This window comes from Pleurodeles waltl, chromosome 4_1 (genome assembly GCF_031143425.1).
Source record: "Pleurodeles waltl isolate 20211129_DDA chromosome 4_1, aPleWal1.hap1.20221129, whole genome shotgun sequence".
Classification (NCBI taxonomy): Eukaryota; Metazoa; Chordata; class Amphibia; order Caudata; family Salamandridae; genus Pleurodeles; species Pleurodeles waltl.
Genome location: NC_090442.1, coordinates 1,006,835,781 through 1,006,851,230, shown reverse-complemented (window position 1 = coordinate 1,006,851,230; position 15,450 = coordinate 1,006,835,781). Strand labels below are relative to the sequence as shown.

The 15,450-nt window shown below is 51.7% G+C and overlaps 1 protein-coding gene across 3 annotated transcripts in view; it reads left to right on the top strand.

Moving 5' to 3' along the window:
• The window catches only part of TSPAN12 (tetraspanin 12), a 300,631-nt gene that overhangs the window by 136,718 nt on the left and 148,463 nt on the right, over nucleotides 1–15,450 (top strand). The window contains exon 2 of one of the 3 annotated variants that reach the window (XM_069229860.1): nucleotides 8,862–8,964. The exons of the other annotated variants lie outside the window; for them this stretch is intronic. Coding sequence (XP_069085961.1) covers nucleotides 8,897–8,964 — 68 coding nt within the window. The 5' untranslated portion in view covers nucleotides 8,862–8,896. The remainder of the gene's footprint in view (nucleotides 1–8,861; nucleotides 8,965–15,450) is intronic. 3 annotated transcript variants of the gene reach the window in all.

The window sequence follows — 15,450 nt, the reverse complement described above, 5'->3', positions numbered from 1 at the left end:
ACGATCGTTCAATGCTCTGACCTCAGCACTGACTGCAGCCATTGTCCCAGTTTCCAGCCTCCCTCTTCTGACTGCCTCCACCCTGTCTCTGTCTCCTGTTCCTCAGCCTATCCCATCCACACCATCAGACCAGCCTGCACACACCTCAACACCCAAGGGCAGCTCATCCAGACACAAGCACCACGGAACCCACAAGCATTCACGCAAGCAACACCCAGATGCAGACATTCCAACAGTCACTACCACCTCTGTGTCCCCCTCCTCCTTGTCTCCCTCCTCCCTCCCTGTGACGTCTACACTCACACCTGCATGCACACCACCATCAGCCAGTGCTTCCATCACCAGCACACCCTCCAGTACAGTCCGCACACGTGCAGTCACCACCCCCACTACCATTTACACGTCCCCTGTGTCCTCTCCCACTGTGTCTGACACCCCCTCTTCCAAGACACACAAACGCAGGCAGACACCCACCCAACAGCCATCCACCTCACGACAGCCTCCAGCACAAGCACCTGCACCCAAAGACAGCACACCTGACTCTCCTACAACCACATCCTCTTCCTCCACTCCCATCACCACTTCTCCTACCCTTTACCTTGGTCCTAAAAAACTTTTCCTCGCTAATCTTAACCTCTTTCCCTCCACTGACCCACCCCCTCCATCTGCAAAGAGTCCCAAGAGCACCTCAGCCACCACCAGCCCAGCTTCGAGTGTCACTGTGGTGCATGGGTTCTGGAGTCCACCCTTTGCCAGCAGTGACACTTCAATCAGCAGCAAGGGGACAGCCAGCCCCCCCCCAGGCAAGAGGACCAGGAAACTAAAGGGCCGCCCTGAGAGGACTGACACGGCTGCCCCCAAGGAGCAAAGTTCGCCCACTTCACCAGCCACAACATCTAGGGGAGGCAAGGGCCCGAGAGCGAAAGGGCAGCAGGGCGGAGAAGTCAGCCAGCAGGAGCGCGGAGCAGGAGGGGCCCACAAGCCCCATCCCGGGTGTTAGGGAGGACACCAAAGGGCCCAGGACTCCGTCACCGAGGGGTCCAGCAACAGCACGGTCGGAGGGCGACTGAGCAGGGAGTCCAGGCCAGGTCTGGCTCCCTTGACTCACTGGACGAGCACCGCTGAAGAGGGCCCGCCGTGCAGAAGAGCACCGCTGAAGAGGGCCCCGCCGTGCAGAAGAGCACCGCTGAAGAGGGCCCCCCGTGCAGAAGAGCAACGCTGAAGAGGGCCCCGCCGTGCAGAAGAGCACCGCTGAAGAGGGCCCCGCCGTGCAGAAGAGCACCGCTGAAGAGGGCCCCGCCGTGCAGAAGAGCACCGCTGAACAGGGCCCCGCCGTGCAGAAGAGCACCGCTGAAGAGGGCCCCGCCGTGCAGAAGAGCACCGCTGAACAGGGCCCCGCCGTGCAGAAGAGCACCGCTGAACAGGGCCCCGCCGTCTCAAGCACCGCTCCGCTGGGCCCTTCCTGTCAAGCACCGCTCCGCTGGGCCCTTCCTGTCAAGCACCGCTCCGCTGGGCCCTTCCTGTCAAGCACTGCTCCGCTGGGCACCGCCGTCTCAAGCACCGCTCCGCTGGGCCCTTCCTGTCAAGCACCGCTCCGCTGGGCCCCGCCGTCTCAAGCACCGCTCCGCTGGGCCCTTCCTGTCAAGCACCGCTCCGCTGGGCCCCGCCGTCTCAAGCACCGCTCCGCTGGGCCCTTCCTGTCAAGCACTGCTCCGCTGGGCACCGCCGTCTCAAGCACTGCTCCGCTGGGCCCTTCCTGTCAAGCACCGCTCCGCTGGGCCCCGCCGTCTCAAGCACCGCTCCGCTGGGCCCTTCCTGTCAAGCACCGCTCCGCTGGGCACTTCCTGTCAAGCACCGCTCCGCTGGGCCCGCCGTCTCAAGCACCGCTCCCCTGGGCCCTTCCTGTCAAGCACCGCTCCACTGGGCCCTTCCTGTCAAGCACCGCTCCGCTGGGCACCGCCGTCTCAAGCACCGCTCCGCTGGGCCCTTCCTGTCAAGCACCGCTCCGCTGGGCCCCGCCGTCTCAACCACCGCTCCGCTGGGCCCTTCCTGCATGCACTGTTAACGGTTCACTGTGCCCACCATGCCTCCTCCTTGACCAGTGGAGACTGTAATCCACCTGATGGACTGTGGCTTTGCACTCCCCAGGATGGAACAGTGGGCAACCCACCTACTGTATAGACTTGAGAGACTGTGGCTTTGCACTCCCCAGGATGGCACAGTGGGCAACCCACCAACTGTCGAGACTTGAGAGACTGTGGCTTTGCACTCCCCAGGATGGAACAGTGGGCAACCCACCTACTGTAGAGACTTGAGAGACTGTGGCTTTGCACTCCCCAGGATGGCACAGTAGGCATGGTGGCCCCTTCGTGGATCTGGCGTCGTGGACTCATGTGGCTGTGGTGCCCCCCCCTTCCCTTCCCCCTGAGGTGCCTGTAGTTTTTTCATCAGATGCCCCTGCAGTGTTCTCTCCAGAGGACTCGGGTCTCCTGTGTGGGCTTTGCCCTTGTGTTGTTACACTTTGGCCCACGGACACTTCGATTTTCTTTTGATGTGCAGGACTAATTGCCTCGGTTATCCATTGCACTGTATATAGAATTATTTTGATATTGATTTTTTGGCTAGTTGACCATTACTTTTCAGAGCCTATTTTGTACATAAATTTTTATTCACAATTTAATTATGTCTTTGCATTTTTCAGGGGGGTTTGGGTGGTGTCACTGTGACTTGTTGCTCTGCATTGGTGTGTACATAGTTTGGGGGGTGGGGGTCGCATATGTGTGTGCCGTAAGCTTTCCTCCTCCCCCCTCCCGTGTGTCGTAGGTGCTGTACTCACCGTTGTCGTCTGCGCCGGCGTTCGTACTCGTGGTAGATGAGCAGGTAGACGAGAGCAGGTAGGATGTTTAATTCGGGTTCCATGCTGTCCTCCTTCCTCGTGGAGTGCGTAGAGGTGAGCGTTTTCCCGTTCGTAGTCTGTTTCCGCCGTGTTTTTATCGGCGGGGCTCCCGCCCCGGAAAAGGTGGCGGATTGGTGAGTTATGATACTGTGGGCGGTACATTGTCTGCCGCCTGTCTGTTGGCGGTGACCGCCGCGCTGTTTGTCTGTACCGCCGTAGCGGGCGGAGTGTTAATGTGGCGGGTTGTGTTGGCGGTTCCCGCCAGGGTCAGAATTCCATTTTTTGGACCGCCAGCCTGTTGGCGGGTTGGCCGCCGCTTTATCACCGACCGCCAGGGTTAGAATCACCCCCTTAATCTCCTCACATATTTCCTCCCCCGTTATTGGCTCATCAAGGATGTCTCTGTCCGTTTGAGGCAGCTCCGGGAAGGGAACATTGTTTAGGAATTGGCAAGTATGTTCTGGGATGATCGTTGAGGAGGCTTTGTACAGGTCGCTGTAGTAAGAGGCAAAGGCCTCTGCTACCTCCTGCAACCTGGTGACCACTTCCCCCATGGTACTAATTTCAGGGACAACTCTAGATACGTGATGGTGTGATACCAGCCATGAAGCAGCTTTCTGTTTTTGTCTCCCCACCCATACACCCGGGCAGTGTAGGCATGCCATAAGTGCCTTGCCGCCTCCAGTGAGATGTCGCATATCTCCTCCCTCACGAGCTTGAGTTGCCGATCCAGCTCCTCAGTTGACCGTGTAGATTGAGTAGCCTCCAGTCGGAGGGCATGGGCCTCCAGGCTTGAAATGTGAAGCCTCTGGGGTTTCTCTCAGGTGCAAACCAGTCCCTTTGCCCCCCCCCCCCCTCACCACAGCTTTACAAGCTTCCCACATGGTACCCACCGAGGGGACCGAGGTCGCGTTAAAGGAAAAATATTCCTGAATGACTACTTGTAATTGATGGGCAAAGGGTTTATGCTGTAAGTACCACGCATTCATTTGTCACAGTGGGCGGGTGGCCGCTGAGGCTGCACCCAGCACCTGCTGCAGCAGAGCATGATCAGAAATACCCCGTGGAAGGATCTCAATATGTATGAGCTGGCTGCAATCTGTGGCCATTAAGAGGATGAGGTCTATTCTAGCATGTAATCAGTGTGGCGATGAGATGTGCGTGAACAGGGTTTGTCGCGGGTGCCAGATTCTCCATGCATTGCATAACCCTAAGGATGCCATCCAATTCATCAGGCTGGAGGCTGCTGCCTGCCTATGGCATAGCAGAGGTCCCGACACGACCCGCTGGGGGTCAGGGACCTCATTAAAGTCTCCTCCTATCAGAGTAGTCCCCTGAGGCATATCCAGGAGCATTTTGGTAAGGTTGTTTAAAATTGTGCGCAGACAGGCTTGGGGGGGCATACACGCACACAGCATGAAGTACAAGTCCCTCAAGGCACCTGGACAGGACCAAGAATTGCACTCCGGGATCCCTCAGCACTTTTGTGATCATCATGGGAAAGGATTGGCGCAGTAGCACCACCACCTTTCTTGACCCGCAAGCAAACCCGGCGTGATAGACTCTATCAAAGCCTTTACGTGCTAGAAAAGGACACTGGTCCCTAAATAAGTGAGCAAGAGCAATTCAGGTTGATGGTGGTGGGCATATGTGAGGACTACTGTGCACTTAATCTGATGCATCAGTCCGTTAACATTCCAGGAGGGAACTTGTACTAGTCCCACCATTTATGTGTGCAAAAGTTGATGGAGCATTACGGCCAGGGGCCACTCCACCAGCTCCGTCAAGCAGGTGTGTGGGACCCTCATCTCCATATCCATCCGCGCTTCCCACTAAACAATGTGTGTGTCTATGACTCTGTGTGTCAGAAATGAAATAAGTAAACAAATAAAGGGAAACCAATAACAATTCTCCACATCAGGGTGGGCTACCCCTTGACCGGCAAACCCTTGACCTCCCCCAACTCCCACCCCCCATACTTCCCCCCAGAAGCATCTGTCACCCTCATACAACAGTGATCTCTAGAAAACCCTAGCTCACACTTAAACTAGCTAGCAGTGGTGACCCCTCCATAGAACCGTATTCGTTAAACTTAATTCAATACACAGTTGCATTGTACAAGTTAGACATATGTTGAAATTAGCTTGCCCTTCCCCATTCCTCCTTAACACTCAAAGCGTCAGGCTCCTGGACAAATCAGAGTCACCAGGGTAATCCCCCAGGCCGGGGGGTCGCCCCCCTGCCGAAGCTCCTGCCATTGTCTCTTCAGTCTCCTTAGTGTCCTTCTCTCCATAGAAAGTCTCTCAGCCGCATTAAGGGTGGCTGGCTCTTTGGTTGAGAAGACAGATGATCCGAACCCGTGGGCGGCCGCCCCCTCTGCGTGCCACCCCCATAAGCTGTCATCGGGTGCTCCTCCGTCAACCACGTCTGGAGACTCGAAGAACTGGGTTTTGTTGGCATATACCACCCGGAGGCTAGCCGGGAAAAGAAGACTGTACGGTATTTCCATGGTCCTCAGTTTGTGCTTCACTTCAGTGTAAGAGCTGCGCTGTCGCTGGGTCTTCCTGGTGTAATCCAGGAATACAAGAACCTTTGCTCTATTACAGCGCAACTCATCCCGGGTACGGGCTGTCTGCAGCACCGAATCCCTGTACTTATAGTATGACTGGTCTCTGTGAGGATCCCAGAGGGGGTCTGGCCCTCAGTGCTCCATGCGCCCGTTCTGTTGCGAACCAGGGAGTGAGGGAACTCAATGGCACCCAAGATTTAAATCAGACCTCTAGGTATGAGGCAAGGGAGGAAGTCTCCGTGTTCTCAGGGATGCCAATGATGCGAATGTTGTTGCGTGTTGAGCGGTTTTCAGTGTCCTTTGCTCTGCGGTGCAATTCGGATGTCCGCATAAGAAGCTGAGAGACCTGCTTTTTGATAGTACTCATTTCATCTTCCACGCTGACAGTCTGGATTCTGCCTCCATGATTCTTGCCGTGGCATTACGCAGATCTTGACGCACCAGGGCCACGTCCACTCTGACCTCTCCAATTTTGTCTCTATCTGACCTCCTCAATTTTGGTGTCTAATGCTGTTTGAGAGGATCGTATGGCCTGTAGGATGGTGGTTACGTTCCCTGGGGGAAGGGAGTTCCAACCGTCCTCTCTTCACCAGCAGATGTCGAGCCCGCGACAAACTGGTCTATGCACGTTTGTGCCATCGCTGACCGGGTCTGCTTGTCGTTTCCCATTGTAGCCCGCAGTTGATTTGCCACCCGCCACCACCACAGTAGATGCTGGAAGGCTCCCACCTCTGTCGCTCCCTGGCCCCGCGCAAGTCACTCTTGGACTCCACCGGGACCCTCTCCCACCAGACACCCAGCAGGTCCGCACCACAGTGTCACTCGCCCCTCCGTAGGGGTGTTGCCATCCCTCCCCATATCCGCATAATAGGCCACTCCAGTTCCTTTCGGGATGCCACTAGCCTCCCGTGATGGCTGCCCCGATTTCTGTAGGCCCACCCTAGCGGCTCTAGCCCGGTCACTCTGGAGAGGGGGACCACCACGGTCTTTCATTCAGCCTCAGTCCACAGTTTCAGCCCCCCCACCTCTATTGCCTTGGTAAGTCAATAGGCCTCTGTGCTGGTTCGTCTTCTGCGGGGCCCACCTCGCCGCCAATCCAGCCAGCGGCCTCCCTCTGGTGCTGCAGCCACACAGCCAGTCCCGTTTTGTCCTCGACTAGACTGCGCGACCGCCGGACTGGGCCTTCCTCTTAGTCCAAGGCCGCCATCTACCCGAGCTCAATCGAACAGCGGTGTTGCCGATGCCCTCTCCCTCCTGGGCCATTGGAACCAGCCGCTCAGGACCTCAATCAGGCCACCAGGAACCTCTTTCTACGTGGCCAGGCCCTGTGTGCCCCTCCCCTACTGCCACCACCGCAGGAAAGGCAACCAACAGCCTTTAGGGCCCCCTCCGGGAAGCGTCCAGGCCGCAGACGCAGACGGGACCCTCCAGGCGCTTTTGGGCCCCCTCTCTGCACGCGCGGCTCGACCCTCAAGGACCCGCGCCTCAGCTCTCTGTTCGGCTGGCGGCCGCCATTTGCCTGACGCTGCCTCGCTCCCCCAGCGCACCCCTCTCACCCTCACAGCCTTAGGGACGGCAGAGCTCCCTCTGTGGGCCCCCTCTCCTGGGCACGTCCAAATTCTGGAGGCAGATGGGGACCCGCTGGTGAACTCTCTCAGCCACCACTTAATTTAATTACTATGGATCAATCTGATCTCATTGAGTGTGAATCCATAGCCAGCAATCAAGAGTAGCTTTAAAACCTCATTTGCTTTTTCAAAGAGTGCAAACGTAACTGAAGAGTGGCTGTTACGTTGCCGCTGGGAGCTCATTGTACATTAATATTTTCAAATGTATGCACGCTTGCAGTTCGGGTGGGCATACAAATCCGCTGCAGATACATTCACCACACTGTTGAGATCAGTTACTCGGCTGAAAGCTTCATCCTGGAAGAAACTAACTGCAGATAAAGACATGTTTGCCCTTTGAGACTCACATACTCTGTACTCTGTTCTTTCGTCAGTCCCTTTGGTCCTTGTTCTGGCTAAACCACAGATAGCACATTGAAGATCCTCTGTTTTCTGATCAGTTGTTAGAGGTGGCCATTGATCTTCTAAGTGGATGGACATTGGTTTTGGTTGTCCTCGCTTTCTCAGAAGACTCATATTCTTGTTACCATTCGCAGGTTTCTGCTATTTTGTTATCAATTTTTTCCAGGCTTTTTTCCAAGGTATACAACTTGTAGCACTTGTTACAATGATAAAATATTTGATCCTCTTCACCCTTCACTTTCAATCTTTTGTGAACTTGGTCTTGCCATATTTCTGCAGCATCTCCAAATCTCTTTTGTCTAGCCACAGTTGATGTTAGCTTTTCATTCGGATTAGTTTGGCATATGACACATTTTGCTTTGTTGAATGAGTCCTCAGATTTTGTAGTTAGGAACACTCTTTCAGGAGGTAAAGATCCTCTGCCACCACCTGCTTTGTTCATGTATCGAATTTGAATTAACTGAAAACCCTAAACAAAAACAATATTGAAATAAATTACCAATATGGTGGCTAAAATACATCATTATAGAGCCGCATTTTGGTAAATGGTGGAAGAGTTGCTCTGAGTAGTTGGTTTCTGTCCCTATAAGACTACTTGACCCCCAAAACCTATGTTGTGACATCAAAATGAAGTACATAGGTCTCATGGTTCCTGAATATCACATCATCACTGCAACGCATCCGCCATTTAAAAAAATGTAATCCAGAAAAAATAAACCAGGATTCAATGCCTGCAAATTACTTTGCTAATGATGCAAAACCAGAAATCAAAAACGAAAATCTGTGGGGAATATTTATTTTACAGAGGTATACCAAGGGGCAAGGACTATAACAGGTGTAGATTCAGAAAGAGTAGATTGCTCAGGTGCTGGTCCCTCTCCCTCTGGTGAGAAAGCAAAGTGGGCCCGCATTGACATTCGGGAGTGCCTTTAGATAAAAGAGAAACCTAGTTAGGCTTCAACTTGTCCCATTGAATTGAAGCAGAGCCAGTCTGTTGTGCTGCCATTGGGATCTGATCCAGGATAACATCCAGCATTTGATGTAATCTAGCAAGTGATTCAACCCTACTTGGGCAAGGGCAAGTATGATATGTAACAGCAGGGTCTGACTGGATTCTTGTAATCAGGTGATTCAGAGCTGAGAGTTTTGCATCAAATCCCACTACATGGGCAGCCAGTACACTTAAAATAACCACCTGCATGTCAAGTTTGTTGTAATGGTACAATAAAGATGCAGACACTGCCTCCAAGTTATTAAGTAAGGCGCTCCAAATATTAATGCTTGTATTATTTGGGAACTTATCTTCAGTGTGGCTGCTAGCCGATTTATTTAGTGACTCATTTAATAAATTGTATTCTTTCCACAGAGGCATTAAATCGGGTGGCATAGAGAACTGCTTTCATGGGTACCGAGATTCTCATTTACAAGGGTGCAGCTGATCGTGTCCTTGAGAAGACTAGTAGTCAGAGGTAAATTAGTCAATAAATATAACTTGATTGACCCAATTTTTGTGGAAGGAACCAGAAGACAGGCAAAATTCCCTGTGGTATTATTGCAGTCTGTTAGTTGGTCAAATCAACTTTGCCATAGTAGGCTTCTCCTGATGTACCTTGAGGAGGTTGGTGGTGTTTATGGTGGGGCAAACCGAGAGGCTTAATAGTTTCTCTGTTGAAATGTCCCACTTTTTATCATCTTCTACTTCCAGTGGGGAGGTAAGAGACTGATAAAATGCACTCTTCAAGAACGATAAATTGCCATCCAGGTGATCTGTGGCTGATGTATGAACCTGGGCAGAGATAGCCAATGTTGGATGATATTCACTGCTTGGAAATGCATAGTTTTCACTGACATAGGATTGGGAAATTCTCTGGAAGGGACTTGTTTCCCCATTTATAGTGCTTGAGTTATTTGGCTTTAAGTAGTCTGTACTCTTGGGTTGTTTTGGTGGAGAAGGGGATAAACGTGAAATGGAGGCTGAAGAAAAAAATGAAAAAGGAGGCATTGTCGCGTAGGCTCTCATTATTCTAAGGAGACTACTGGATTTTGAGCAGCAAGATCGTCCACAGTGTGGGAGACTGAGTCTGACCCACGGTGGATGACACTTGTCGCTCCAAATCCGGGCTTTGCTCCGGCTAACTAGCAGTGCCTCATCTCTCCCAAGAGGTAGAGACAATTGGGCAGCCAAGCGCATGACATATTGGTACTTCTCAGGGAAGTCGTGGTCACTCAGGTCACAACCGGTTCTCTCATACACAGTGCGGTCTCATATATAAATGACAATAAAAGCAGTATAAGTTTTAAAGATTAGTTTAATAAAAATGACTGCATTTTGGATAGCAAAGCATGAGCTGCGATAACCAGAACTACACAACACAACAATATTAAAATAGTGATGATGAGAGTGAAGCATAAGAATAATGCTATCATAGTGCCACTAAAGTCGATGGACTATTCCCTATCTAAATCATATTTCGAGCACAGCATGTTAAGCTCTAATCCTGCCTTTCAGGTTCTCCCGGGAGGACATCAACCTTCATACCTGAGCAAAGGCCTGTGATCTGCGTCAGCATTTGCAGCGGAGCATTCAGCATACAGTTGTGGTTCCCTGGCTGGAATCTCCCACTTGACGTGTACTAAGACTAGAAAGTGTTTTTATAACTAACACAACAGATGTTCTAAGAAAATGTCCCTACGTAAGGATGTGTATTTTCTACGAATTTTGGAGACTAAACTTCTACCACGTTTACTGGCAATGTACCAGACTGTAGCCTTGACTGAAGCACAGGGTGATCAAGAATGCGTTGTTTGAGAACACAGTGCTGAACTAAGCAAAACAGTTTGATAGAAGAAATTAAAACAAGACCGTAAAACTGGTTATTGTAAAAATAGCAATGCAAAGCTGAATAAAATATATCTAGGTCAAGGTGCACAGCGGCCTAGTGTATTAAACTAACATGCATGGAGCTATACTTAAAATGGCTACACAACAGTAATATCAAGGTGTTACCTAGCGGGTCGGCAGTAGAGGTAGACAAATCTTTTCTGCCAGGCTTCTTGTCCGGCTTCCTGCCACCCCCTTTCTTTTGTTGTGATGGTGACCTAGTTCCCAAATTCTCCCTGAATGCATCGTAGTTGGTCAGAGCCCAAGACCAAAAGTCAAGATTGAGAGGCACCACCTTGGAGTAGGTCATTAGAGTTCAAAGGCTGGCAGTGTTGGTTCCTATAGCCACTACTCTGAGCTTTCTCACCTCAATTCCACTGCTTAAGAGGGAGGAAGAAAGCATAGTCTTCATGACAAACACAGCAAATACTGCATGTGACAAGCAGTCAGTCTATAGGCCCATGCTATTAAAGCCAAGGTTGGGGATGAGCAGTGTATAGGAAGATTACAGACCCCCCAGAGGAGCAAGCCGCATCAACCTAGTGCCAGTCGCCTCCGTGCCATGTAGGGGGACCCGTGGCCTAGGTCTACCCGATACGGTATCTCCAAACAAGCGGAAACTGTTCTGGGACCTGCACCAATACTCTGGCAGAACTGCACGACTGGCCTGGTGTGTCTGCGGGTCTATGATATGAGATGGCGAGAGTCTGGTGGTCTTTCTGTTCCTGCCCCTAGCAGCGCCTCACACCCTCTTATTTTTGTTGTGCCTCCAAGGAGACTCCTGGGGGAGTGGGGCACATTCTCGCTGGTGTTCCTGCACAGTAGTTGCCTTCTCCCCCCACTACTTTGTTGCTTCCACTTCTGCTATTTCCACTATTTCTGCTGCTTGTGTACCACCGTTCCCCTTATGTCTTCCTTGGGCCTAAGTCTCTGTTCGCCTAAGGCTGTATTCACCAGGCAGCCCAGCCTAGGTGTCTTATCTCATTGCAGTCCCCCCTGTTGTGGTCACAGCCTCAGAACCAAGCCCAGAACTGGGCATAGTTGCTTACCTCAGTGCCTCCACTGACGCGGTCAGCTGGTCTTGAAGAGTCTTGTGGGCCACGTGCTCTGAGTGAGTGCAGCCATGGGGGCCGGTCTCTATGAGCTTGTTGTTGTGGTCCTTTTTCTTTTGCACTGTGGCCTGCTGACTACTCCAACAGCTCACTGTCCGAATGCCGTGTGCCATCTACGGAGGCACATGAGATAAGAATAAGGTGCCAACTAGGGAGTTATTTATAACAAATAAATGTAAATTAAATCATTAATAATTTTAAGATGTACAAATCATAGTAACAGCCATATAAAATTAAACCAATGACTATTTCATGTGATCTAATCACAAAAGAATAAAACTGCATGTGTAGTGACACAAAAAGCTTTTGTATTTTCCGCAGTATGACAATGTATCAGTCATTGAACATCAATTAAAAGGGGTACATAAACCAAAACATAAAGGGTTACAAAGACATGGGAGGTATAGTGTTTCAATGTTCCTTTTGAACCATATGTCCATGTAACAATAACCTGCTCAATAAGAATATCCACAAACATTATTTATACATTGATTCCAAGACTCCACATTAGAGAATTAGAGATGAGTTGGGTAGCGCATCAACGTTTCAGTCTCTATGGCAGGTGTCAGTGAGACCATCATCAGGACTTGCAATGAAAGGTAAACGGGAGATGTCTCCCTACAAATAACAGAATGTCCAAAATTCTGCAATTTACTATATAGACTTGCATATATTAAGAATGAGACAAGAATGAGAGACCATCACTAATAGAGACCAAAATTACAGCGAGATGTCATGAGAAGTGCTCTAAATAATATAAACCCAAACTGATGAAATGGTAGGATATATAGGGGGTCATTACAACCTCGGCGGTCTGCCTTGCAGACCGGCGAGGTTGCGGGAGCCAGAATACCGCCAGTGCTGGTGGTATGGCTGGCTCCGTATTTTGACTTTTCCGCTGGGCCAGCGGACGGTAACAGAGTTACCATCCGCTGGCCCAGCGGAAAAGGCACATCAACATTGCCGCCGGCTCGTAATTGAGCTGGCGGCAATGCTGATGTGCAGCAGGTGCAGTAGCACCCGTCGCACATTTCACTGCCCGAAATTCGGGCAGTAAAATGCGCGACGGGGCTCTGCCCGGGGGCCCCTGCACTGCCCATGCCAAGTGCATGGGCAGTGCAGGGGCCCCCTGAGTCCCCATACCGCCAGCCTCTTCCTGGCAGTGCAAACCGACAGAAACAGGCTGGCGGTAGGGGAGTCATAATACCCAGGGCAGCGCTGCTTGCAGCGCTGCCCTGGCGGATTATCACCGCCGGGGCTAAAATGCCGGAATACCGCCAGCCCCGGCGGTGCGACCGCTGCGGTACCGCCACGGTCATAATATGGGTTTTCGTACCGCCAGCCTTTTGGTGGTACGAACGCCACTTTAACCCTGGCGGTCACCGACCGCCAGGGTTGTAATGACCCCCATAGTGTATTAAAGGTAGTGCATGAATCACCTATACGAAGTACGCAAAACCAACCATCTCATTGTGTATCAAGGATCAGGAGGTTTCTGTCATCAGTTCATGGACCCAAGTAGATAAAACCTGAAAAGTATATGGGGCAAACCAATCGGTGAAAAAGACTGAGGCAGCAAGCACCACAATTGTTTGTAACATGTACATGCCTGGGTAATATCCAATATCCAAATCCATCAGATTTCTTTAATAGTTAGAATGCGATCTACGTTTGTCGATTTGAGTGAGGTTTTGACAACATCAGTTACCCACTGTAGGAAAATGGCCTTTGTTGCAGTTACCCCTCCACCCCCACCCCACGCCCAACTTCTTTCCTGATATTGATGCTGACTTGACTGAGAGTGTGCTAGGATCCTGATAACCAGGCCCCAGCACCAGTGTTCTTTCCCCTGAAAGTGTACCATTGTTTCCACAATTGGCACATCTCTGGCATACAGAAAAGTCCCTTGTAAAAGGTACCAATGGTATCAAGGGCCCTGTGACCAGGGAAGGTCCCTAAGGGCTGCAGCATGTGTTGTGCCACCCTAAGGGACCCCTCACCTAACACATGCACACTGCCATTACAGATTGTGTGTGTTGGGGGGGAAGAAAAAGGCAAAGTCGACATGGCATCCCCTCAGGGTGCCATGCCTACAAAACACTGCCTTTGGCATAGGTAAGTCACCCCTCTAGCAGGCCTTAAAGCCCTAAGGCAGGGTGCACTATATCACAGGTGAGGGCATAGCTGCATGTGCAATATGCCCCTACAGTGTCTAAGTCCATTCTTGGACATTGTAAGTACAGTGTGGTCATATTAAGTATATGGTCTGGGAGTCTTTCAAAACAAACTCCACAGTTCCATAATGGCTACACTGAATACTGGGAAGTTTAGTATCAAATTTCTCAGCACAATAAACCCACACTGATGCCAGTGTTGGATTTATTTAAAAAATGCACACAGAGGGCATCTTAGAGATGCCCCCTGTACTTTACTAAATCCTCTAGTGTAGGACTGACTGGTCTGTGCCAGCCTGCCACTAAGAGACAAGTTTCTGGCCCCCTGGGGTAAGAGCCTTTGTGCTCTCTGAGGCCAGAAACAAAGCCTGCTCTGGGTAGAGGTGCTTTACACCTCCCCTCTGCAGGAACTGCAACACCTGGTGGTGAGCCTCAAAGGCTCAGGCCTCATTTTACAGTGCCCCAGGGCACTCCAGCTAGTGGAGATGCCCGCCCTCTGGAAAAGCCCCCACTTTGGGCAGACAGTTCTGCAGGAAACTTAGGAAGAACAAGGAGTGATCACTTCAGCTGGGACCACCCCCAAGGTGTTCAGAGCTGGAGTTACACCTTCCCTGCAGAATCCTCCATCTTGGTTTGGAGGACAGAGAACAATAGGGATAGGAATGTGACCCCCTCCCCAAAGTGAGTGGACACAAGGAGAGTGCAGCCACCATCAGGGACAGTAGCCATTGGCTACTGCCCTCTGACCCCTAAAATGCCCCTAAATCTTGTATTTAAGGGCTCCCTGAACCAAGCTAGTCAGATTCCTGGCGACCTACAAAGAAAAAGGGCTGCTAAGCTTAAACCCCAGACGAGAAGGAGGAAGATGACAACTGCTTTAGCCCCAGCCCTACCGGCCTGTCTCCTGCTTCAAAGAACCGGCAAAAAGAACAGTGACACATCCAGCGGACACAGCGACCTCTGCCAACTCCAGAGGACTGCAGTCCACCCAAAATGACCAAGAACTCCAGAGGACAGCAGCTTCATCCCAAAGAAACTTTCTACCAAGGACTCCCACCTCACTCCGGATGCGTGAGTCCTGACCCCTGTGCACCCTAAGCCCACAGCCCATGTCCAGGTGGTCCACCCATCAAGAAAGGGTCCCCAGGCGATTGGGAACAAGAGCCCAGCCTGGGTTGACCCCTCCAAGCCCCCACGACAATGCCTGCAGAGAGAATCCAGAGGACGCCCCCTGACCGCGAGCTCCAGACGAATATATCTGACGCCTAGAGTACACACTGCACCCGCAGCGCCCAGGCCTTGGAGAACTTGACCCCCGGTGCAGCATCGACCAGTAGGTGGCTCTCTGCCCTATCTGACCAGTGGTGTCGCCGAGACACTCCTTCCCCCTCCCTTCCCCCCTCCCAAGACCTCACCTGCAGCCCCTGAGTGACCCCCGGGGTCTCCCCATTGATCTGCACTAGATATCCGATGTCCTGTTTGCACCCTGCACCTGGCCGCCCCGTGCCGCTGAGGGTGTGTGTTTGGTGCCTACTTGTGGCCCCTCCAGTGCTCTCCTAACCCCCCCTGGTCTGCCCTCCGAGTCACAGGTACTTACCTGACGGCTGACCAAGATCCGAGTACCCACCTGTCTCCATAGGAGCCAACGTTAATTTGGTTCCACTTTGACCTCTGCACCCGACCGACCTGTGTTGCTGGTGGTGGGTGTTTGGGGTTAACTTGAACCGCCAACAACGGACTACCTAAAACCCAGAGATAGGAACTGTAAGTCGTGTACTTACCTGTTAC